Raw genomic sequence first — 18,113 nt, 5'->3', positions numbered from 1 at the left:
CTCGTTGCCCCAATTTTTGCCGTTCTGCTAATACGGCACCAGTGGGGCAATCAGCTGGAGGGGGGGCTGGAGCTCCCCACACTCCAACTGATCGCACCGGAGGAGGGGAAGATCAGCTGTAGTGTGCTACAGCTGATCTTCTCCTCTTCTGGCCTGATCAGACTCCCGCTCGAGCTGATCGCGCCCAAGTAGGGGAAGATCTGATCTTCTCTTCCTCTGGTGTGATCAGCGGGTTAGGTTCCAGACTGCCGCGCTACAGCCAATCCGCTTTCTGCTGGTTTTCGCTTTCCGGTGGGGGTCTGGAACCTAACCTGCCATATGAGTGGGGCAATATTGTATTGTGTGACATCTTGACTGGATGGGAATTTGAATTCTAGAACCTGTGTGGCTGCAGCTTCACCATCTTATCCCTACCAGTTTACATTCCCAGAGATCTGTACTAGTAGGGGTTTTTTGGTGCTTCATACATTTTTTTTTTTTGCATGTTCCTTTTAAGGACCACGTGGCAGAAAAGCAACCTAGAAATATTAATTCAGATAAAAATGAAAGTCTCAACTGCGCCATACTGGGGGACACAAATTAGCCTTTCTTGTCCATTACTTTTCAGAAGCTCTCCCTACTGAATCTCCAAGTTATGTTTTAATAACTTTTGTAGTTTTAGAAGTTGCTGGAGATAAGAGAATGTGTGTATTTGAATGTGTAATTTATCTCTCTGGATCACAGCCATTGCTGATAGGTTGAATATAGAATGGGGTTTGAAATGGTGCCTTTTCTTTCTGTGCAGAAATAGTTGGGTAGAATGTCCTTTCCAATGGAGGGCTATTTTTGTTTTGTTTCTGCTGGGTATCCATAAAAGGCTAACACAACATGAAATGTGGGAAGAGATAAATTAAAAGAACTTGAATCAACCTTAAAGGGGTGGTTTATATGGATACGTATAGAAACTACAGTAGAGCCCCACTCACACGGCGGGTTATGTTCCAGACCCCCGCTGAAAAGTGAAGCCCGCCAAAAAGTGCAACTCCGTCAATAAAATGGTGCCCGACACCCGAAAAGTGCCTTAAAAGAGGAACAAGCACCGTATGAGTGGGGCCTTACTGCAGTATTAGTGGAATGCCGAAAAGCGGGCCCCTACTGTATTAACTAATCAGAAGTGGTTAATTCTTTAACATAGGAGGAGAATTAGAAGCAAATAAAGGGGTATGGGCAAACATCATCTGAGAACAGAAATTGGTGCCAACTCTTCAGAGACCAGCTTCAACAGCTCTGTACAAGAAATGAGATGATGGGAAAACTAGGTTAATCTGAGCATACAAGAAATGTCTGTGTTCTGCCCATGGGATTCCTCTACAGTTGGAGGTATGCTGCTTGGCTTTGAGTATGAAGAGTTAAGCGTTAGCTATCTGTGAAGTCATTAGCACTTTTTGATCTATGAAATACTAGTCAAAGATAAATAGTTTGACCAGTGATGTCAATAACAGTTATATGTTCATTTCTCAAAAGTTATCTCCAGTCCCAAACTTCAGTGCTTGGGATGCATGTTCAGTAAATAATGAACAGCCGACAGTTAATCTCCCCAGTAACACTTAGTTAAGGTGATAATGTGTGCTGGTGAGACTGCCTGCCTTAGCAATAACAGCAAAAATATTTAAATGAGTGTGCCTCAATTAATACAGATTTCAATCAGTATACGGGTTAAATGTATTTAAGATGCAATCCAATACATGTCTACTTAGAAGTAGGCTGCATTTGGTTCAGTGGGACTTACTCCCAGGTAAGTAAGTATTGGATTGCAGCCTTAGTAATGGATTTGTGCTATAGTGGTCTTTTAAAACATGTCTTTGATCTAAGTTTAAGCAAGTGCTTCATGTTCATAACATACTGTAACATTGGTAACTTGAGCTGGTTTAATAGAAGATTCAGTAATAAGCAAAAAAACCTTGCGGTTTAAGAAGGTACCTATAGCCAACACTTACATCTATCAAACTTTTAAAAATCAGGGAAATTGGGCAGCTATAGTGAATGCACCAGGGGAGCAGGAGACCTGACGTCCTCTCTGAGATATGTACTGCCCTACAAATTTGTCAAAATGCAAACACAATTTGGGTTGGTCTTTCATAGTCCAATCTACTTCCTGTGTAGCTTGGAAGAATTTGGTAACATGTGCCTCTGAGCATATGGTGAGTGGTGGCAACACCTGCAATCAGTACTACATCTCCAAAGATGGAGAATTACATTTTTGTATGTTTGTTGATGTTCTTCCTTTGCTTCTTTCCTGTGTTACTACTGTTTCTACAGAGAATCTAACCTAGAAAATTTTACTTCTCTCATTATTCATCCCAGTCAGTGCCATTATTCCACAACTGTTTTTGGAGCTTTTTTTTTTTTTTAGTGTTCCAAAGTGTTGCTGTACTTCACGTATTCACAGAAACAGAAGCATAAGAGAATGATTTACCATAGGACACTTAAGTAAAATTGCAAAGTAAATCAAACATATTTAAAGAGACTATCTTAACAATAATTTCTCTGCTTTTTAATCCTGGAGGTAAGAAATGGGATCCTGTGCAAGTTTGCTGAGAATGGATTGATCATTTGCATGCTTATTGATTCAGTGGGATTTACTCTCTTGCATTCATGCTTAGGATAGGTGAAACTGGCCTGGGGGGAGGGGAGGAGGAGGGGCAGGTGGAGAGGAGGAGGAAGGAGGGAGACGGGAGGCGGTGAGAGGGGAAGGGAAGGAGGGCAGGTTTGATCATTTTCATGCTTATTGAGTTCAGTGAGATTTACTCCTGTGTAATCAAGCTTAGGATACGTGAAACTGACCACGGAGGAGGAGGAGAAGAGGAAGGGCTGGAGTGGGCAGGGGAGGGAGGAAGAAAGGGGGAGGGGAGGGGAAGGAGAAACGGAGAGGAGAAGGGCAAAGGCAGGTCTGATCATTTCCATGCTTACTGAGTTCAGTGGGATTTACTCCGTGCAGTTATGCTTAGGATAGGTAAAACTGACCATGGGGGAAGAGAAAAAGGGGTGAGGGGCAGGGAAGCGGCAATAGGGAGGGGACAGGAAGGAGGAGGAGGGTAAGGCAGGCTTGATCATTTGCATGCTTTTTGAATTCAGTGGGATTTACTCCTGTAAAATCATGTTGAGGATAGGTGAAACTGACCTGGGGGAGGGGGAAGGGGTAGAGAAGGTGAGGAAGGGTAGGGGTAGGGAGGAAGGGTAAAGGAGGGGGAGGGGTGGAGATTGGGTGGGTGGGCACTGGGCAGAGGGAAAGCCCCTTTCCTTTCCCAAAGCAAACATTGTGAACAGTATCATCGCTTTTCAGAGTTTCCCCCGCCTTGTTATTCTACAGCAGGCACATGTAGTGTCTCACCCAAATTTAAACCAAAGCTGTCCCTGACCACATCCACACCAGGCCTTTATTCCACTTTAAACAGTTATGGCTTCCCCCCAAGAATCCTGGGAAGTGTCGTTTGTGAAGGGTGTTCACAGTTGCTAGGAGACACTGTATTCCCCTCACCTACAATCCCCTGTTAAACCACTTTGGCTACTGGAGCTTTGTCAGAGGAGTAGGGGTCTCCTAACAACTATCAGCACCTTTCACATACTACACTTCCTAGGAGTCTTTGAGGGAAGCCATGACTGTTTAAAGTGGAATAAATGTCTGGTGTGGGTGTGAAGCCCCATTAGTCAAGCCAGGCAGCTGTCAGTCTGGCTTTTAGAACACTGACAGTTGGTTCTTACTGAGCATGCCGGCACTTATCATTGACCTCCATGCTAAATTTCTTAAATTTAAAAAAAATGCCTGGCTGATTTTTATTTATTTTTAAACTGCAGAAGATGAAGGTCAGAGCATGGAGAGAGGTCAGTAATAGGATTACAGGTACTCTGTGAACATGGCTGATTTTTAATTAATTTCAACAAATTAGGAGACCACGGACCACTTGTTTTACACTTTGAACTCTCAATTCTTTCTGAGTGTTTTGTGTATTGCCATGAAAACGTTTCAGGGTTGTTAAGCAAGTCCTTTTGAGTTCAGGAATATAAGTTTTGTAAGTTTTATATTGAAATGAGCTTATGGGAAGCATCAGTATGGCATGGGGGTATTTTCAATTTGACATTGCAGAATAAATTATGCTGGCTATAGCATATAATTTTTTTTTTTTAATAACCAACGTCAGGGGTGGGGAAACTGTTGTCCTAGGTCTCTGATGTTGCTGTTTTAATTTTTTGAGTGTCCTCACCTTTTCTCCCTTTCCAAATAATTGATTTTACACAATTAAAATATTTAGTAAAAATGGAAACCAAAATCAAATTTATGACCTTAAACGTGAATAGTTCGCACAGTCAGTTTAAAAGGCAAAGTAATAATAATAAAAGAGCACTCATGATACTGGATATCTTGCTTGTTGAAGAAAAATGAAGTAAAATAAAAGGGTGAAGAATACTTGAAGGATTTTTTTTGGTGAAATTTCCAAGCAGCAACTACAAAAAAGATGAAGAATCATCACTGAAGGTTTTTTATCACTTAATATCCAGATAATTGTTGAGATAACTGATCTGGAAGGTTGAGTGTGGTTTTGAAATTAAAGAACAAAGGAGAGAGAAAAATACTAACAATAGCAACAGTATATGGTCTCTATGAAAAGCAGGCAAACTTCTATTAGTGGGTTGCTTGCTGATACTGACAATATTCATATACTTCTGGTCAGAAGTAGTATTATCTGGCAGGAGTCTTTAATGCAGCATATGATGATAATTACATTCCATAGTATATTTAATGACATTCCATAGTAGATTTGAGGGTGGTTTTAACTCACAAGCCACTTGTTGAAGCATGAAGATCAGTACATATTAGGATAGACTCTATCTTTGCTACTTCAGATTTGATTAGACATACAAAATACTGCAATTGGGAGTAAAATATATGCAGATCTGTTTTTGTTTTTATTATATGATTGTAAAACTTGTATGAAAGACAGTTCATATGTTAAAAAAAATAACAATGAAGATAGGGATAAAATGAAATATATTAACCCCCCAAATCCCCTCCAGCATGTGTTACATGAACAAACTGTGTTACATGAACAAATGGTACAATAAATGTGGTTAACCAGGGGAGGGAAACCTCCAGCCTGCAGGCCAGACTTGCTTGCCAGGCCTTCCCATTTGGCCTGCGAGGCTGTTTGGGGGAAAGCCACACTCATCCACCCTACACCTGACGTCAGGTGTGGGATGATTAAGGGTGGGGTTTCAAATGAACAATTGGATCCTTAAAGTGTCTTCACAGTTGTTCCTTTGCTGCAGCAAGGTGTACTTCCAAGCAGGGCTGTGGAGTCGGAGTCGTGGAGTCGGACTCGGGAGCAATTTTGGGTGGAGTCAGAGTCGGTAGAAATGTACCGATTCCGATTCCAACTCCGACTCCTTCATAAATAGCAAATGTATATTAACAAGTAATAACAAATTTACTGTGGTAAAATGGTAGCACAAGGCATTTCATCACCACCACGTGAATCCAGAGCTTGGAAAAGTTACTTTTTTGAACTACAACTCCCATCAGCCCCAGGGATTGGGCTCGTCAGAGTTGTAGTTCAAAAAAGTAACTTTTCCAAGCTCTGGATTCACGTGGTGGTGATGAAATGCCTTGTGCTACCATTTTACTACAGTAAATTTGTTATTACTTGTTAATATACATTTGCCATTTATGAAGGAGTCGGAGTCGGAGTCGGACAGTAGAAAAACAGAGGAGTCGGAGTCGAAGGTCTGGCTTACCAACTCCACAGCCCTGCTTCCAAGCACCTGTCAGCTGATGGGTGGTTGGAGTGCATTTTGCTCAAGGAGAGGGAAGAGGTTTCTATTTAGTTGAAGCCAGTTTTCCCTCCCAGTGCTGCTCTTTGAAGCCACCCCACACAACTCCTTTCCACTTCCAACATTAGGAGTGGAAAGGGGAATGTGAGGAGGCTTTTAAAGCACAGGGCTGGCAGTACCCCTTTCACTGTGGTTCCCAACCTTGGGAACCCTGTGCAAGGGATTTTGACAGGTGGGTGGCAACAACTCACCTGTCAGTTATGTGGCGTCATAATGATATCATGTGATGGACAGATGGGGTGCCCCCACCTATACGTCAACATATGATCTTGGATGAGAATGCAGACCTGGTGTGTATTACAGAGACATGGCTGGATGAGGCCTCAGCTCCTACGCTTGAGGCCATGTGCCCAGCCGGTTTCTGTTAAGCACAGCAGCCGAGGGCAGGTAGGCGGGGAGGGTGTGTGGCAGTCATCTATTGAGGGTCTTTGGTTTTTGCCAGACCCCCTCTCCATGAGACCAAGTTTGTTGATTGCATGTACTGGAGGTTGGGCCCAAAGGGCAGTTTAGGGATTCTGCTTGTGTGCCACCCACCCCGCTGCACAGCAGACTCACTGACCTAGGTGCTCGAGGTGGTCTCGGCTGTACGAGTGCTTGCCCCCAGCCTATTGGTTTTGGGGGACTTCACCGTGCATGCCGAGACCATCCTCACTGGAGCTCCTCGGGATTTCATGGAAACCATGACTTCCTGGGAACTGCACCTTAATAGCATGGGGCCCACCCATGTAGCCGGTCATGCTCTTGACCTTGTATTTGTCTCGGGAGGGGAGGGAAGTGCTCTGAAAATGGGGGCTATTTTGTCTAACCCTGTGTCATGGTCAGATCACTATCTGGTGAATATAGACCTATCAATCCCACACACCCTTCGCAGGGGACAAGGACCTATTAGGATGGTCCGCCCCAGGCGCTTGATGGATCCGGAAGGATTCCTGAATGCACTGGGAGATTTGGAGCCTGCTGAAGGATGACCGGTCGAAGCCCTGGTGATGGAGTGGAATAGGGAGCTCACTAGGGCAATAGACCGAGTGGCCCCGAAACGTCCTCTCCCCCTGAACAGAGCTCAGACAGCGCCCTGGTATACGCCACGGTTTCTGAGCCTGAGACAGGAGGTGAGACGACTAGAGCGCCGGTGGCGGAAATCCTGCTCTGATGATGATTGGACACTGGTTAGAGCAGCAATAGCTGCCTACCAGGTGGAACAAAGGCAACAAAGAAAGAATTCTTTGCTGCCTCTATTGCGTCTGCAGGGTGTTGTCCCAGGAGGCTGTTCCAAGTGGTCTGTAGCCTGGTCGGTCCAGTTGCTCAGGAACCCATGGAGCATTCAAAAGCCTCCTGTGACAAATTTGCTAAACATTTTGCCGATAAAATTGAACGACTGAAGAGCATGATTCCGTGCGCCGTGGACACAGGAAGTGAGCCAGAGGCGATCAGTAGCATTCCGGTCCGGTGGGATCGGTTTCAGCCTCTTCCTTCTGAGGAAGTGGACAAGGTGCTCTCTACTGTGAAGCCAACCACTTGTCTGCTGGACCCTTGCCCCTCATGGCTCATTATGAGCTGTAAAGAGAGGCTGAGCGAAGGGATCAGGGCAGTGGTAAATGCATCCTTGGAAGAGGGTGCAATGCCAACAGCCCTCAAGGAGGCAGTAATACAACCCATCTTGAAAAAGTCCTCCTTGGATCCCCAAGAATTAAATAACTTTTGCCCAGTCTCTAATTTGCCATTCTTGGGCAAGGTGATTGAGCGCGTGGTGGCCAAACAGTTACAGACACACTTGGATGAAGCAGATTATCTAGACCCATTCCAATCGGGCTTCAGGACTGGACATGGAACTGAAACAGCCTTGGTCGCCCTGGTGGATGATATGAGGGGGGCGTTGGATAGAGGAGAATATACCTTCTTCGTCCTCCTCGATCTCTCAGCGGCCTTCGATACCGTTGACCACGGTGTCCTTTTAGATCGTCTGGAGGGACTGGGAATGGGGGGCACTGTTTTACAGTGGCTCTGTTCCTATCTCTCAGACAGGCATCAACGGGTGGCATTGGGCGATGAGGTTTCAGACCCTTGGCCTCTCAATTGTGGAGTGCCACAGGGATCTATCCTCTCCCCCATGCTATTCAACATCTATGTAAAGCCGCTGGGAGCCATCATCAGGAGATTTGGGCTGCAGTGTCACCAATATGCGGATGACACTCAGCTCTATCTCTCGTTTAAGTCCTCACCAGAGTTGGCTGTGGAGACCATGTCCAAGTGCCTGGACTCCGTAAGTGAATGGATGGGAAGGAATAGGCTGAAACTGAACCCCGACAAGACCGAGGTGTTGCTTGTGGGGGACAAGAGAAGGTTGGGAGATATAGACCTGATGTTTAATGGAATAAGATTACCCCTGAAAGACCAGGTCCGCAGCCTTGGGGTCATTCTTGACTCCCAGCTGTCAATGGAGGCTCAGGTCTCGGCAGTGAGCCGGGCGGCTTGGTATCAATTACATCTGATACGGAGACTGCAACCCTGCCTTCCTGTCCATTTGCTCCCACGGGTGATACATGCCCTGGTCTCCTCTCGCTTAGACTACTGTAATGCGCTCTACATGGGGTTACCCTTGAAAATGGTCCGGAAATTACAGCTGGTACAGAATGCGGCGGCGCGCTTGATTAAGAACAGCCATCGCCGTGATCATATCACCCCGGTGTTAGTGGATCTACACTGGTTACCAGTTGTTTACCGGGCCCAATTCAAGGTGTTGGTACTGACCTTTAAAACCCTATACGGTTCCGGCCCAGTTTATCTGAAGGAGCGCCTCCAGCATCACCAATTAGGCCGCATGACAAGATCAGCCACACAAGACCTTCTCTCAGTCCCATCAGTTAAAACAGCTAGGCTGGTGCGGACCAGAGAGAGGGCTTTTTTGATTGTGGCCCCCACCCTCTGGAACTCCCTTCCTTACGATCTTCGTCACACCCCCTCCCTGACAGGTTTCTGCCGAGCCTTAAAGATCTGGCTATTCAGGCAGGCCTATGGGGTCTCCGGGTATAGGTCAGTTTTTAATGTTGTTTAAGAACATAAGAACATAAGAAGAGCCTGCTGGATCAGGCCAGTGGCCCATCTAGTCCAGCATCCTGTTCTCACAGTGGCCAACCAGGTGCCTGGGGGAAGCCCGCAAGCAGGACCCGAGTGCAAGAACATTCTCCCCTCCTGAGGCTTCCGGCAACTGGTTTTCAGAAGCATGCTGCCTCTGACTAGGGTGGCAGAGCACAACCATCATGGCTAGTAGCCATTGATAGCCCTGTCCTCCATGAATTTGTCTAATCTTCTTTTAAAGCTGTCCAAGCTGGTGGCCATTACTGCATCTTGTGGGAGCAAATTCCATAGTTTAACTATGCGCTGAAGTAAGTACTTCCTTTTGTCTGTCCTGAATCTTCCAACATTCAGCTTCTTTGAATGTCCACGAGTTCTAGTATTATGAGAGAGGGAGAAGAACTTTTCTCTATCCACTTTCTCAATGCCATGCATAATTTTATACACTTCTATCATGTCTCCTCTGACCCGCCTTTTCTCTAAACTAAAAAGCCCCAAATGCTGCAACCTTTCCTCGTAAGGGAGTCGCTCCATCCCCTTGATCATTCTGGTTGCCCTCTTCTGAACCTTTTCCAACTCTAGAATATCCTTTTTGAGATGAGGCGACCAGAACTGTACACAGTATTCCAAATGCGGCCGCACCATAGATTTATACAACGGCATTATGATATCTGCTGTTTTATTTTCAATACCTTTCCTAATTATCGCTAGCATGGAACTTGCCTTTTTCACAGCTGCCGCACACTGGATCGACATTTTCATCGTGCTGTCCACTACAACCCCGAGGTCTCTCTCCTGGTCGGTCACCGCCAGTTCAGACCCCATGAGCGTATATGTGAAATTCAGATTTTTTGCTCCAATATGCATAATTTTACACTTGTTTATATTGAATTCCATTTGCCATTTTTCCGCCCATTCACTCAGTTGGAGAGGTCTTTTTGGAGCTCTTTGCAATCCCTTTTTGTTTTAACAACCCTGAACAATTTAGTGTCATCAGCAAACTTGGCCACTTCACTGCTCACTCCTAATTCTAGGTCATTAATGAACAAGTTGAAAAGTACAGGTCCCAATACCGATCCTTGAGGGACTCCACTTTCTACAGCCCTCCATTGGGAGAACTGTCCGTTTATTCCTACTCTCTGCTTTCTGCTTCTTAACCAATTCCTTATCCACAAGAGGACCTCTCCTCTTATTCCATGACTGCTAAGCTTCCTCAGAAGCCTTTGGTGAGGTACCTTGTCAAACGCTTTTTGAAAGTCTAAGTACACTATGTCCACTGGATCACCTCTATCTATATGCTTGTTGACATTCTCAAAGAATTCTAATAGGTTACTGAGACAGGACTTTCCCTTGCAGAAGCCATGCTGGCTCTGCTTCAGCAAGGCTTGTTCTTCTATGTGCTTAGTTAATCTAGCTTTAATAATACTTTCTACTAGTTTTCCAGGGACAGAAGTTAAGCTAACTGGCCTGTAATTTCCGGGATCCCCTCTGGATCCCTTTTTGAAGATTGGCGTTACATTTGCCACTTTCCAGTCCTCAGGCACGGAGGAGGACCCAAGGGACAAGTTACATATTTTAGTTAGCAGATCAGCAATTTCACCTTTGAGTTCTTTGAGAACTCTCGGGTGGATGCCATCCGGGCCCGGTGATTTGTCAGTTTTTATATTGTCCATTAAGCTTAGAACTTCCTCTCTCGTTACCACTATTTGTCTCAGTTCCTCAGAATCCCTTCCTGCAAATGTTAGTTCAGGTTCAGGGATCTGCCCTATATCTTCCACTGTGAAGACAGATGCAAAGAATTCATTTAGCTTCTCTGCAATCTCCTTATCGTTCTTTAGTACACCTTTGACTCCCTTATCATCCAAGGGTCCAATTGTCTCCCTAGATGGTCTCCTGCTTTGAATGTATTTATAGAATTTTTTGTTGTTGGTTTTTATGTTCTTAGCAATGTGCTCCTCAAATTCTTTTTTAGCATCCCTTATTGTCTTCTTGCATTTCTTTTGCCAGAGTTTGTGTTCTTTTTTATTTTCTTCATTCGGACAAGACTTCCATTTTCTGAAGAAAGACTTTTTGCCTCTAAGAGCTTCCTTGACTTTGCTCGTTAACCATGCTGGCATCTTTAGTAAACATCTTTAGTGCTGTTTAATTTTAATTATTATATTTCTGGTTATATTGTATTTTATCGTGATATTGTATGTCGCCTAGAGTGGCCGTTTATTCGGCCAGATAGGCGACTCACAAATAAAATTTTATTATTATTATAACATTGGCTGGCACGGTCAGCCAGATATAGATTTGGCCCCTGGAGCTGAAAAGGTTCCCCACCCCTGAAGTTAACTGTATTTACAGAGTTATAGAGATGTAAAAGTTCCAGAAATTTTGAAGCCATGGGAAAAAATGGTTTTTTTCTGTTTTTTTCCAAGAAATTTTTTTTTCAGAAAAATTGAAAAATGCAATATTAGCACTTTTTACATATTGAAAGTCACTTTGTTATTTCAGGAATATAAAATGTAATTATGTACAAGTTGGTTTGGCATAAAATTATCACATTTGGTATATTAAAAGTACATTTTATTCAAACAATTGTTACAAATCAAGTAATAAATAAATAAATAAATAAATTGAATTTACTTTTTTAAAGTTTTACTTTTTCTTTTGTAACAAATGGATCTACAAGATCCTGAGCTGTAAGGAGCCCCAGAACTGTAAGGAAGCTCTCGCATTTTGCCAGTTTATGAGGAGCAGGCAAAAAGCAATTAAAAAAAAAGGCAGAAGAAGCCATCAACATTAATAACAAAGAAAATTATTTATTTCTCCTCTAGTCCTCCACACTGTCAAGCAGACATAAAACATCCATTCCCATAAACAGAACTGAGAAAAGGGGGACCAAGATTCAATGAAACATTTTATTCATTATGCTAAAATAAAACATTCCATAATCCAATTTTCTTCATTTTTTTCAATTTTTTCCAATTTTTCAGAAAAAAAACCCAAAAAATGGCTTTAAAAAAAAATGTTTTTTTTCTGAATTTTTCTGGGTTTTTTTCCAGGCCTTCACATTTCTAGGGAGGTATTTAATGCTCATCTACTCAGGGTAAGCCCACTGAAGTTAATAGACATGCAACTTCTCTGTGTAGGACTTAGCTGAATACAGTCTTTAATTTCACAATTGTGGTGATGGGGCAAATTGATTCCTTGGATCCCATACACTTTATGCTGTAATGCAGTGTTCTTCAATCTTGCGTTCCCAGTTGGGTTACAGCTCCCATCATCCTTAGCCAGTTTAGCCAGTGGTTGGGATTATGGCAGTTGCAGTCCAACAACATCTGGGGCCCCAAGGTTGAAGAACGCTTCTGTACTTGGCATATGTAGTATCCTCTTTGCTTCTGCTTAGAGCAAATAAACTTTGTTTGCATAGGTAGAACATTTGCATGTTTGTGTTCTCTCTCATTTTTCCATTGTAGAGTTCTTTACAGTATATGATATGCTTGCATTCTTTTATAGCACAAGAAGGTGACTAAAATAAGATTCCATTTTATGACAGGGCAAAACACAAGACAGGATGAGCTATATACTGAGAGTATGATATTGTTCCCCATAATCCCAGATGGCTTGACTTGTTATGACACTGCTAGGTGACCCAAAGTGTCTACATTGCAGAGGTCGTCAACCCATCTCCCACACATCATGGTGACCTCAAAGACCTTGATTGGTGTCTCTGGGGAGGGCACCCAGACTCTGAGCTTTTTTTTTAATGCAAGTACCTAGCCCTCCTAGAAAGCAACTTATAAAGCAAAACGTTCTAAGCAGTTGCTCTGAGAGTGTTTTTAGCAATGAGTGAAATCAGAGCCATGATTGATAAGATAATTTGTTGGACATGAGGCAATAGGAATCTTTGGGGTCCTAAAGATTTGCTGTTTCCCCTTCCCCTTGAGTGCACTTTTCTGCTTCTGTCTTTTTTCTGCTTCTGGGGGAAGAAGAGAGATCTTGTGCCTTTAGCAGACATATGGCAGGCAGAAATTCAGCAGATTAATTATTTTCTAGTCTGGAAATACAGTTATGGAAAAAGCTGCACCATGGCTGTCCTCTCTCTAATTTTGTGTTATGCCATGCCGCTACGCCAGCCATTTTGTGACTGGTGCCCACAGCACTTGCTCAAAATTCAAAATGTGCCCACTGTTCCAGAAAGGTTGCTGACCCCTGGTCTACAGGGCCTTCTCTGATTTGCTGTCCTGGCGGTATAGCAAGTAGTGAACCAGGACCTGGTCCAAAAAGCTCCTAGTATGATCAGTGTAGCAGCGCCTGACATGAAGCAAAGGAAGAATTTTCCAAATTTAGTATGACAGTTCCTTGCATTTTATCAAATCTGTTCTAACATCAGACATGACTTATGGAAAGGGTGCAGGCAGAAGAAGGCAAAGGTGGTATTTGTTGGGATGAAGATACTCTGACTTATGGTTGAAGTGGCACCACTGAGAACAGCTAGATTTGGTATGAATTAAGCTTTACTAATGCTCATTGCTTTCTCCTTCTGAAGTCACTTTGGGGTTTACAGCTACTGTTCTAACATTTCCTGGAAGGCTATAAAATGTGATAATAGTGAATACAGCCCTGCATGGGCTATTAAACTGCTATATTACATTGGATATAGTTTTCAGGCAAGAGTACTCTGCAGTAAAGATCACGCTGGAAAGACTGCTTTAGCAGAACCCAAAGGATAGAAGGGCAGAGCTGTGTTTCATAGATATGATTTTGTCTAAGGGAGCAGGAAATAATGCAAATATAAACAATTCAGTTTTGTGCGCACTGAGCACCAGCGTCAACAGGGTCTTGGTCTCTAAAGTCCCCAGAACTAGGCTGCATTTGATGACCAGTCTAACGGTCTTAGTCAAAACACTTAATTCTGATGTGGCATTCATCCATTGCTTGGGGAGGGGCGCGAAGGAGAATGAACTTGCTATTAGAAGACAAGAGAAATGCAGAGATGCCTTACTGTTTTGTGCTGCATATTTCTGTGCTCTGTAGCTCCCATTTCCCGAGCACCAGGAAGGTCAGGGTAGGCTTTTCAGGGCGTGTTTCATTTTGGAGGCGTAGTTTCTTATTCTAGTGTACTGGGCAAGTGATCTTTAAATTTCATTGTAGAGGGTGATGAAATGTTTTAAATGGTAATTTCCCCCTTTCCATTTTTACTAGATTTTTAAAAATGATTTGAGTCTTTTGAGAGTATTTTTCCTTAGGGAGAGGAACGCCAATTGTTTGAAGGTATTGATTCACTGTAGAATTTGTTTATCTGTCGCTTGTAAACGAGGTAGAATCAGAGATCTGAGAGAAACTGAACTATTCATTTTCTTTTATCCCTTTTCAGAATATGACAGATACCTAGCATCTAGCAAAACCATGGCTGCAGCTTACCTAGACCCAAACTTGAATCACACACCAAGTTCAAGCACAAAGACGCACCTCAGTTCTGGGATGGAGCGTTCCCCTGGGGCGATGGAACGAGTCCTAAAGGTTTTCCATTATTTTGAAAGTAACAGTGAGCCAACAACGTGGGCCAGTATTATACGTCATGGGGATGCTACAGATGTTTGGGTGAGTTAATAATAATAATAATAATAATAATTCATTTAACATTTTGAAGTACTTTAGTGATGGTTGTATAAAGGTCATTCTCAGAGTGTGAGACAGATAACTTCAGGCTGAGGAGCACAGATGTTGGAGTGTTTACTTGAAGGTCTTTATTCAGCACGTGCTGTGAGTCATTCTAGGCAAAGTTTTAATTTCTAGCAATTTTCTCAAGAGAAGAGGGACACAAATGGTGTGTGTGAGAGAGAGATAGTGAGCGAGCAAGCGCATAGGCTGCAATCCTAACTATGTTGAATTGGTTAGAATTGTTGCCTTAGCTAACCTATTTGATGCCATTGCTCAATTTTTGTGCTATTCTCATTTGGGGAAGGTAGCCACTGCATTACATTACAGCAATTCATATTAATCTGCTCATGCAATATTTCTGTTTTGAGCTATGGACACCATTGAATAGTATTAAAAACATAAGTAGAAGACTTTTTCTTCTTCTGCAACAGGACTCTATAGTATGTTCTGTGTAATTATTTAAATTGTTTAAAGCCACAGTATTCAGTGCTAGTCCTACTCAGAGTAGATCCATTGAAATTAATAGACACGACTAACTTTCGTTCATTCATTTCAATGGGTCTCCTCTGAGTAGGACTTTGTTGAATACAACCCACTATTTTTCATGAGTACTAAAGTATTGCTGCTGTTGAACCAACTTAAGATGTAATTGAAAAGGCTTCAAATACAGGTAGTATTTTATATTTGAAATAGCCTTTGTCTCAGAATTTTAAACATTCCATTGGTTCATTTGCAAGAGAGCACACATTCTGGCTTAGTGCTGCAGTAGGAAGTGATTTACATAGTTCAGAGGTAATGCTTTTTTCTCCTTGAAGGAATTCACTTAGAAAATGCCATGTGTTTGCAATATGATTACCAAACACAGTTTTTAATCCTGCTTTTAAATCTGAGGCTTATGGCTACAATGGAACTTCAGGAAATGAGGTGTTTTCCTAATTTTGATACCTGTGATTATTGTGGCCCATCCTGTAGGCTTGTTTAAAAAGTAAAATATACTTAAGGATCTTTTACAGGTAATTGATTTGGAATTGGATATGTTTTTAGTGTTTTATCACTTCTTGTTTTGCCACCCTGGGCTCCCTTTGGGAGGAATGGTGAGAGATAAATTTAATAAATAAATAATTTTACTGTTTATACAAATAGACAAGGCATCCCAGGGAGCGCTAAAGCATCTGTTTCAGTTATTTTGCATGTGTCTGAACATGTGTAGAAATACAATATTGCAATGTTAATGAATGACTCTATCACACAGAGAATATGCCTACTTCTTACTGTCTGTTCTGTACCACTTTAGACTGCTCATATGACAGAATGCCCCAGTATTCTAAAAAACAAAACAAAAAGAACAAAAAACCATTCATGTAGAAATCCAGAGGATAGCCTAGAATTCTTTCTGATATGCTAGTTATCTTTGTATTTTGATTTTCCCCCCCAAAATATTTACATATATATAAAAAGAAAAGGAAAAGAAGGAAAAACAAAGTTACATGATATTATATACAATAAACTAGTGATTTCCAGTTAAGTAGTCCACATAGATTTATATATCTTTATTAACCTTGTATTTAAAAAAAATTAAATGTTTATCATAATTCATTTCTATGGGATTCATATTTCAAATAATTAAATAACTGCAATAACCCTGTGTTTTATTAGTCCAGTGTGCAATAAAGACTTTTTTTTTTTTTTTACAAAAAAGCTGTCTACAGCCCTTCCTTCTCTAACAATATTTTGGTATATCAACTTAACCATGTATGATAAGTCCTAGATTTTAAAAAAGCCTTTCATCAATTTTAGGAGATCTTACTTTTTCCAATTAGCAGAGATTGTCATTGTAGCAGCAGTAAGCAAATGGGTTCCGATTTCACAATCTTCCAACAGAACCAAGTCTTCAGCGAAGCCAAATAATAAAGTAACTGGGTCTAATGGTAATCTATATCCAGTTTTATCTTCCATTTCATTTATGACATCTTTCCAAAAGATTTTTATGTGGGAGCAAGACCAAAAGATATGTAACGTATCTGCATTAAACAATTGACATCTCCAGCAGTTACTTTAAATGGTATTATATATGGAATAGCCGTGCTGGAGTCACATACCAGTGAAATAGAAATTTGAACAAAAATTCTTTAAATTTTATACTGTATGTTAATAAAGGTACACTATGCCAAATTCATTTCAATTTGTATGGTGTTGTTTGGTGACCTAATATTTCCCATTTATTTTGAGTTAATTAGAATTCAGTTATGGGTTTCTGCGTCAGCGGACCATGGTTTTCTATAAGTTTTAATGCTATAGTCTTAAACTGTGAATACTGTAGAAAAGAAGGTTGTACCTGCTGCATTTCAATTTTAATTTCAGTTAAAATGCTAATGCTACTTACGTATGCACAGTGACTTGAGTATTTGTTTATTGTAGGAAGAACACACATTAACGTGAGCCCAATCAGCAATCTGAAATGATGCAGCCTAGACTTGAGGTAGCTAGCTTATGTCCCTCCCCTTAGTCCCATTCAGCATGTTTGGGAATTGTAATTCAGCACACGTTAGCCACTCTGTATCAGCATCATCATTAATAATAATAATAAAATTTATACCCCACCCTTCCTCCCAGTAGGAGCCCAGGGCAGGAAACAAAAGCACTCTAAAGCATTTTAAAAAACAGACTTTAAAATATATTAAAACAAAAATCTTTAAAAATATCTCTTTTTAAAAAACTTTTAAAACATCGTTAAAAGCAATTCCAACACAGATGCAGTCAGGGATAAGGTCTCTACTTAAAAGGCTTGTTGAAAGAGGAAGGTTTTCAGTAGGCACAGAGATGGTGCCTGCCAAACGTTTAAGAGGAGGGAATTCCAAAGGGTAGGTGCCACAACACTAAAGGTCCGTTTCCTGTGTTGTGCGGTACGGACCTCCTGATAAGATGTTATCTGCAGGAGGCACATATTTTGGTCTCAAACTGTATATGGCTTTGTACACCAAAACATGTTCCCCTGGTGTTCATTGCCATTATAGTCTTTTTTAATTAATTTTTTATTTGCAAATTTAACAATGAAAGGAGAGAAAAAAGAAAAATAATGAAATGAAATAAATAAAAATATTAAAGGTACAAAAATAAAAATAAAATAAAAGTGAGCCTGAGAAACAGCCCCCTTCAACCTGGGCTATTATTTTGAGCTACTGCTGGTTAATAGTGATGCAATTGTTTACATGATCACTTGAGATAAACTAAATGAAGCAGATATGAATGAAACAGAGGCTTCTTGATTTTTTTCCAGCAGGCTATGATCTGGTGAGCACGTTAGTTACTTCACACAGCATGTAATTTTAATCCCCAATTGGGTATATCTTAAATATCATAGTTTGAAAGATGGCTTTGTTGCTTTCCTTAGTCATTTGTAAACTTCACCAACATGAGTAGTTTTTGTTTTTATTATTTTTGAAATTGACTTCTTCATTAATACTCTTCAGTAATAAAAATACTAATTTTGCCCATGTGTATTTTTTAAAATCATGTTTGTCCAT

The 18,113-nt window shown here is 41.5% G+C and overlaps 1 protein-coding gene across 13 annotated transcripts in view; it reads left to right on the top strand.

Annotated features, from left to right (window-relative positions):
• Positions 1 to 18,113, top strand: part of PTK2 (protein tyrosine kinase 2) — a 356,254-nt gene that overhangs the window by 143,311 nt on the left and 194,830 nt on the right. For 7 of the 13 annotated variants that reach the window (XM_061607035.1, XM_061607033.1, XM_061607043.1 and 4 more), the window contains 2 exons: positions 1,175 to 1,359; positions 14,303 to 14,529. In XM_061607035.1, the coding sequence (XP_061463019.1) occupies positions 1,320 to 1,359; positions 14,303 to 14,529 (267 nt within the window). In that variant the 5' untranslated portion in view covers positions 1,175 to 1,319. The remainder of the gene's footprint in view (positions 1 to 1,174; positions 1,360 to 14,302; positions 14,530 to 18,113) is intronic. The other 6 variants (XM_061607042.1, XM_061607039.1, XM_061607041.1 and 3 more) reach the window with 1 other exon arrangement.

The sequence above is a fragment of the Rhineura floridana genome, chromosome 1 (genome assembly GCF_030035675.1).
Source record: "Rhineura floridana isolate rRhiFlo1 chromosome 1, rRhiFlo1.hap2, whole genome shotgun sequence".
In the NCBI taxonomy this organism is placed as follows: Eukaryota; Metazoa; Chordata; class Lepidosauria; order Squamata; family Rhineuridae; genus Rhineura; species Rhineura floridana.
This window is presented reverse-complemented; position numbering and strand designations above follow the sequence as displayed.